Source organism: Lipotes vexillifer, unplaced genomic scaffold (assembly GCF_000442215.2).
Source record: "Lipotes vexillifer unplaced genomic scaffold, Lipotes_vexillifer_v1.1 scaffold705, whole genome shotgun sequence".
In the NCBI taxonomy this organism is placed as follows: domain Eukaryota; kingdom Metazoa; phylum Chordata; class Mammalia; order Artiodactyla; family Lipotidae; genus Lipotes; species Lipotes vexillifer.
The window spans coordinates 514,154-521,835 of NW_006793209.1; the positions used below are offsets into that span (position 1 = coordinate 514,154).

The 7,682-nt window shown below is 45.8% G+C and overlaps 1 protein-coding gene across 1 annotated transcript in view; it reads right to left on the reverse strand.

Annotated features, from left to right (window-relative positions):
- Positions 1-6,408: 6,408 nt before the first annotated feature.
- LOC103068941 (heparan-sulfate 6-O-sulfotransferase 3-like) overlaps positions 6,409-7,682 on the reverse strand; it is a 6,493-nt gene continuing 5,219 nt past the window's right edge. The window contains exon 4 of the mRNA XM_007466272.1: positions 6,409-7,674. Coding sequence (XP_007466334.1) covers positions 6,942-7,674 — 733 coding nt within the window. The 3' untranslated portion in view covers positions 6,409-6,941. The remainder of the gene's footprint in view (positions 7,675-7,682) is intronic.

Here is a 7,682-nt window from a genome sequence, read left to right on the forward strand (position 1 = left end):
CCCCCTCATCATCTCCAGGTTGTTTTCTGCATTTCACAGTGAATTTCCTTGTGCCGGGTGGGCAGTGACCAGGGAGACTCACTGAGAACCATGGTTTTAGAAGCTCATGTGTTTGAGAGCCTGTAAAATCCTGCCTGGCCTCAGAGATTTGAAATTGCTTCAATCTATATTTTCTCTGTCTTTTATGCTTTTAAAGTTTCACATCCAATATGCTTTTAAAGTTTCACGTTTTTATCCAAAGCATGGATTCTGAGAATTTGACAAAGCTGATCCCCTGTATGCGATTTCCATAAATCCCTTAAAGTATTTAACCCTCTCTTCTCCTTTTGTAAAAAATGTCTAACAAAATCACAGGGGAAAACAGATGTTCTCGACATCACAACAGTTTAATACGTTAACTTATTCATTAAATTGTGCTTCACATCAATGGGAATCCTCAGTTCTACAAACTATCATCTTTAAACAGCAATAAAGGTTGATAATGTCACAATACAATCTCTGAGTACCCAAGTTCATACATATTATGGCACAGAAACAAAAAGAAGTATCTCTTAGGAGAAATCATTTACTATCTATTGGATAACTATCTTTACATCTAAAATGGGGCACCAGATAAAAGTCCAGATGCTTCTTTCCAGATGCTTTTTCATTTTGGATACGTTAAATGAAAAATATTGCAAGCAAAACCCAGAAAGTACTTCTGGGGAGGGAGGTGGAGAGAAGGAAGGAAAAGAAAAGATGGCCACATGATAAAAAAAAAAATGACAAGTTGGCGGAAGACAAATGTGACAGTGACTAAATCATACACATTCTGCTCCCTCAGACAGTTTTCCCCAGCAAGAACTGAAGCTTTTCAGCACTGACATCTGGCCCTTTGATGAATTCCCACAGTGCAACAGAACGTGTAACCCCCAGAGGTTCCACTTAATGTGCCAAAGGATGACAGTTGCAGTCTCGTCCATAAACGACTTAGAACACAGGCTCAAGAAACTTCTGTGCTCCTGTGTTCTCAAATCCATAGTTTTGTTAGGTGACCTCGAGTCCTGGCTTGGAAGCTCAGGGGCTTTCGTCTTGCAGACGTTGCTGGTGTTCTTAGCGAGGCCAGTCCTCAGGAAATCTCAGCACCTCTCCAGGGTAGGTCGGTTCTGTAGATGTGTTGTGAAGATGGGTCCATGTGCATTCTGGCTACAAAACACACAGGTCTCAGAACCCGCCTACACTTGCCCAGAAGGGCTAATTCAAAGTTTTATGGAGTTCGTTCAGATGCGTCCAGCTGAATGTGGTGAGGGAAAGCAGGCTTACGTCCAGTAGCGATGGAGGGAGGGGGTTAGAAGAAAAGCCGGAAGTGCTTTGGAGAAAGAACCGTTGCATGCTTCCCAGAGGTGGCACTATTGGGTAGAGTCATCAGACTCAGCCAGCCCCAGTACCCACCTGCAGACTTTCAGCTGGAGCTCTGCTGACCGGTGGACGTATAGTAACTATGGAAAAGAAAAACCTTAGAGACACAGCTGTGATCAGATCACAGTACTCTGCCTAAGTCTGACCCAGCTTTCTCTTTGCTCCAACTCCAATTCAGTCCCTAAAACCATCGCAATGCTCTGGTCCTGTCTCACGAGCCTCATGCCTTTCCTGCTCTTTTCAGTGGCCAAAAGAATCAGTCCACGTGGCTCCAGACTGCCCTTGACCCTGAGGATAGAAACTACATTAAGTTACTTTTCTGTGTTTCCATATTCCCTGGCACTTGTTTAATTCCTCATCTTTCCACCTTTGAAAGACCTGCCCCCTTTTAGAAGCCATACTTTCCTCCACAGTTACCCCTACTCTCCCAAACCCCACCTCTGCATGATCCCATCCTATGGCCGCTGTTTCTCAGCTAGAGGTCAGGGATGCTGAGGAATGAGATGAAACCTCTGTGCGAAGATGGTAGCTCATGACAACTTAAAGCATTTCCTTTCCCCGGCAAATGTGCAAAGGGACTCATTTAACACCAAATAAAATCAAGAACCCAAACAGTATGTTGCTGATAAAATCCCATGGACCCGGGGAAGAAGTCGAGAAGGGAGATATTTTGAGCAGGAGTTCTATTGATCTCCCATGAAGCTTCTCTATTCAGGCTGCTACTGATTCTAAATATTTCTACACTGAGCTTCCCTAAGGAGTTGTGGGCACGTTCCCTTAGGCTTCATCTTTTTTTTTTTTTTTTTTTTTGCGGTACGCGGGCCTCTCACTGTTGTGGCTCCTCCCCCTGCGGAGCAACAGGCTCCGGACGCGCAGGCTCAGCGGCCATGGCCCACGGGCCCAGCCGCTCCGCGGCATGTGGGATCTTCCCGGACCGGGGCACGAACCCGTGTCCCCTGCATCGGCAGGCGGACTCCCAACCACTGCGCCACCAGGGAAGCCCAGGCTTCTTCTTGAATAGTTTTTGGATTGGATGGGGTGGACCTCCAACTAGAGGTGTTTGAGTGGTCGTGCTTCGAGATCTCCCTGCAACACTGTCCATCTCTTGGACATTTCACTCCTAATAAGAGGGTCTCTCCCTGGAGGCAGGGGGTTGAGAGCCAACTCTACCCCCCTCCTTAGCACTTTCTAAGTCACTGCGGTTCCGTGAGAAGGTAGGAGAAGATATAAATCAATAAAGATTTAGATTTCATATTCTTGCTATTCTCAATCCCAATACTGATGACGAGCATGAAGCAGGAGAAAATATGAAGTCAGAAGACTGGGGCTCTGAGCGCCTGTCTCGTTAATAAGCTATAGACGCTTTAGGAAATCGCTCAACATCCCTGAATCTCCACGTCAAACTACTGAATGGGATTAATGAATAGAGGTCCTATTTTATATGCAAGAATGTAGTAAAGATCAAATGAGACATACTAGATGTAGAAATGTTTCGAAAAGCATGAAATACAAAGTTACAAATTTCTATCTTAGCCTTTGCAAAATAGATGACGAAATAGATGACATTGAAAAGCACTTGAAATATTCTTCAATTTCCTTTTGTGTCAGAGACTGATAGTTTTGATCAGTATTAATTTTCACATTGTTTCTTTAATAATAGAACCCTTATATGTATCAAGGCACGTCGCAACCAATAATGATGGCATTTTCTGGCCTTCTTTGCAGCTAGATGTATCTAATGGCTAGGTCCTAGCCAATGAGATGTGACTGGAACTCATATGTACAACTTCTCTCCACTTCCTCTCGGCTGTCTTAACAATGAGATGGCAGGAACTGCAGTAGCCATGTCGGACCTTGAGCTGGAAGCTGCACATTAGTATAAAATAGCAATGAGAGGGCCTGGGATTCTGGTAAGATCACACACCAGACCAGTTTGTCTTTAAAGCAAGCAATTGCTTCAATCTTTTGAAGCCACTATTATTTTGAGTTTCTCTGTTAAAGCAGCCAAATAGGAATCCTACTTAATGGACTTGTATTTATTTTTTAATGATCTGTGCTCACCTCCTTGCTAGGTCTGTCTGGTAGATCTTCTTCCCCGTATTCATATGACCTCCAGTCAGACTTTTGAACAAGTCCTTATATTTCAAACCCTTGATCAAACCATTTCTGACAAAGTTACCTCCTTTAGAGGATAAGGAACAGATTTTTATAATTTTTAATAATATACGTGACAACCTTAACTGTTGCCTAACACTGATTGCTAATGTTAGCAATTATTAGAAAGAGTATTCAAATAATTCTCAGGGTAGGTTTTCTCTACTTGTCAGAAGTAAGTTGCCAAAAAGTTAAAAGGAGACAGAATATATAGTATGTACCTTAGACCTTAATAATAATTTAAACACACACACACACACACACACACACACACACACACACACACACACACACACACGACATCTTATCCCAGTGTGGTTACTGGAGTTGCCATTGCCAGAGAAGGAAAGGAAGGTCTATCTGGGAATTGTAGGAGCTGATAGGACACGGAACTTAGGGATTATTGATTGATTGATTGATGGATTGATTGCCTCTTCTTGGCTTTTAACACTAATGTATCTGGAATTGCTTTGGTTTGAGGTCTTAAGGCTGCTGGCTTCCCATGGATCCTTAGGCCCAGAGGCCTCCTGCTGACTGACATCCCTTCCCTGAGCTGAGCATCACTTGGCATGTAGGTGTGCAGCTGATTTTCAGAGAACAAACTGCGTCCCCACCTCTTCCTTTCTATCAACATAGGACCCCGGGGAGAGGATGAGTGTGCTGCTTTAGAATGAAATGATACAAGGGAGGAAGCTCGTGTCTGTCTTTTTAATTTGCTCAGCACTGGCCTCGGGCCAATACAAAGAGATGGTTTCTCCTCTGAACATCCTGATATCGGGTCTCCAGTGGAGCCCCATACATCACACCTTCAGCAGCAAGGCCGAGGAGAGACTTTTGATATAAATCCCGAGGTGCCTAAGGAACAGCGTGAAGTTAGCAGAGGCTGCCGCCAAGTCTCAGCTATGCGTGAATTCCCTGCCAAAAATGTAAAGTGAGTTTAAAGGAAGCAATCTAAACGCTTTCTAACTTGTTTTGATTTTCCACATGACAAAACACTGGATTGTTATTGTGCATGTGTGTATGCATGTATGTGTATTCGTGTGTCTGTTTCACAGTGACAGTCAGAACGATAATTTGCAGCCCTGCCATTCTAAGCAGCATTAGATCCTAGCATCGAAATGGGAAGACAGAGAAAAAGCTGCTCATGAATCCCAGCTGCAATCCTCCTTCCCCCACTACCTTAGGAACAAATCATCAGGAAGGGAAACGCTAATATTTTGTGAGCCTCATCTCTACCAACTAACAAGCGATAGTTACTCGGCCCCTTTAACTCACCCCAACTATGGCTCAAAAAGTACAATTGCCTATAATGTCATCAGTGTCTCAGCTCCTTGATGGGTCAGTGATTTGGAAGGGGCTGGACTCACTCAAGGCAACATGGCTCTGGGTCCCTGCTGGCTTGGTGCTGTCACACCCACACGGGTTAGAGACAAACCCTTCTGGGCAATAACAGGTGGCTTCTAGCATGATTGGCAGGAAGCTTTTATCCCATATGGAAAACATGATGGAGAAAAAAAGAGCTTGCCCTTTGCAGTCAGCCAGACCTAGCTCACAACCCTTGAGGAAGCTATTTATTGTCTGTGGTCTCACTTTCCTCATCTAATTGGGACTAATACTATCTACCTTCTTGTGACTAGATCTGAGGCATAAAAAGGGTCTCCCAAAGTTTCTGGCACAAGGGAGGCCCCAGTGATGTCTTTTCCCCCAAGACAGATGAAGCCAAGGGTGGTGTAAGAAGAATCTAAGCCTCTTCTCCAGATCTCTCTTTGATGGAGACACTGGGTTCCCCTCTGTGCAGGCGAGCACTCCATGAACGCTTGTGAGTTGATTAACTCTCAACCCCAGAGAAGGTATTCTGGAGGCTGAGACGAGGCTTATGTAAAGCTGGCTTAAACATCAAACATGTTAGATATCAATGAAATAGGCTTTTCAATCTCATTTAGGAGTTTCACACATTTTGCCTTCAGCTCCTTGAAGGGATGGATCAGATCAATCTGTTGTGAAACTTTCTGCTCACTCTGATCTCCTACTAAATGCTGGGCAAGGATTTTCTATTCCCTCTGCCATAGGTCTCCCCTTATTACTCGAAAATTTTGTGTTATTGTAGTTGCGATTGGGAAAAGGTGAGAGTAAGAAGCGCTTAGCAATGCAGCACATTTTTCGGTCCTGTTGTAGCCACACTCCCACAACAGATAGAGATCACGTGAGGAGAAAGTGTTATCAGGCCAGAGATATTCGAGATATCGGGAGGTAGAGTCTTTCTAAACTCCTGGGATAACCACTCCACTGTGTTCCATGTCTCATGGCCTAAATCAGTTATATTTTAATTTAGTGACCTTGACTATATTTTGTATGCATGCTAGCTGAGTTCCTATTCTTCAGGCCAAATTCTTTTTAAACGTCTTTTCCTCTGTGACAGCAGTGTTTCAAACGTGGTGGTCCTGTACCAAAGAAGATGACTGCTCCACAGAGGTAAAACTCTGAAAGAGTCCTTAGAAAACTAAGGCTCTGTAGCCGGATTGGAAATGCTAGACATGTGGTTATCCTCCTGCTTTCCCCGCCCCCCCTTAACTTATCATTCATTCCTTACGCTGAAAATAAAAATTGGTAAATGGTGATCTCCATAGGCATTCGTTAATAAGCACGTTTTCTCCCGAATGCCCCTACCAATGTTCATTTCTCTGAGGCATGCCTGTCCACTGAATCTACTAGCCTTTCCTTAAAAGATGAGGAAGGAAGCATGGCTCAGGGCTAAGATGCAGGGGATGTGAGTCTCCAGTGATGGTCAGTAGCAGGGTAATCTTGTGGAAAAACAACCGTAACAACAAAACATGTTTACACTACTTATGATTTAACCCACATTCAAATAGAGTCCAAAGATGACAGCCAAGTGCCAAGAGAGAGTTGGCGTTAAACCTCATCTAAAGGCTGAAAAAGCCTTCTCTTCCTCTCTCTTTAAACAGCAGTATTTCCATTAAAGAGGCAGTATGAACAGATCAGTTTCAGCAGAACATCCAAGCCATAATTTGGCTTTTCATGTGTGCCTTGGTGGGTTCCAGTTGCCCAAACTATAACCTATGCCGTCGCCGCAAAAATAAAAGATCCCAAGGACTCTTTCCTTTCTGGTGCTTCTCCCCTTGACCTTCTAAAGCTGTCTTTTATTGGATGCATTCCTACCCTACTTACTATCACAGACTGAAAAATGTCAGGAGAAAAAGAAGACGGATCATCTTCAGCTGGATAAAGGTGAAGACAAAGAGGAAGCAGGGGCCCCAATCAAGCCACCTACAGCCAGCCAGACGTCCTCAGCATGGTCCCACATTCTCCAAGGTAGGGCAGTGCCCCGGTTAATGCTCCCCCTCCCGTGGAGAGGAGGGGAAGGCAGGGGGTCACCATCTCACCACCTGGCTGTTGTAGTCCTCCGTGACGGCCCCCTCTGGGTTCCCGTCCTGTCTGGGCCACCGGCGGCCCCTGTGCTCCCGCTGCAGCCTCCGCTCCCCGCGCCTCTTTTGCCGGTCCCTCTGGCGCTCCAGCTGCTTGGTACGGTGGTAGCGCTGCTGGAAGAGGTCCTTCGCGTACGCGTACAGCTGCACGTCCAAGAAGTTGAGCTCCTCGATGCGCTGGCGGGCGCCCTCGTTGATCTCCACGTTGGAAGCCCGCGTGACGTTGAACTGCGTGAAGGGGGAGATGAACTTGAGGTTGAATGTCCTCTCGAAGAGAAATTGCGTCTTCCGCTGGAACTCCGTGAGCCCGAAGAAAGCCATGTTTTTCAGGTTGCTCTTGGCGCTCTGCAGCAGGATGGCGTTCCTCTCGCTCTCGTTCATGAAAGTCAAGTTGTAGCAGCCCACCAGGCTGAGGTCGGCCAGCATGCGCACCTGGCGGTTGTTAGCCAGGTTGTAGGTGCAATCCATGAATTCCCGTAGGCTGACCCCAGACCAGTCGTCCCCGGGGTAGCAGGTAGGCAGCTCATCGGGGGTGGGGCTCCTCCCATCGCACACGTGGAGGGAGGTTTTCCACGTGGCCCCTCTCTGGACGTGTTTCCACTCGCTCAGGTACCGGGACACCGGATCCCGCAACATGGTGATGTAATAGAAATTCCTGGAAGAGATTAGACGAAGAGCGTAAGTCCG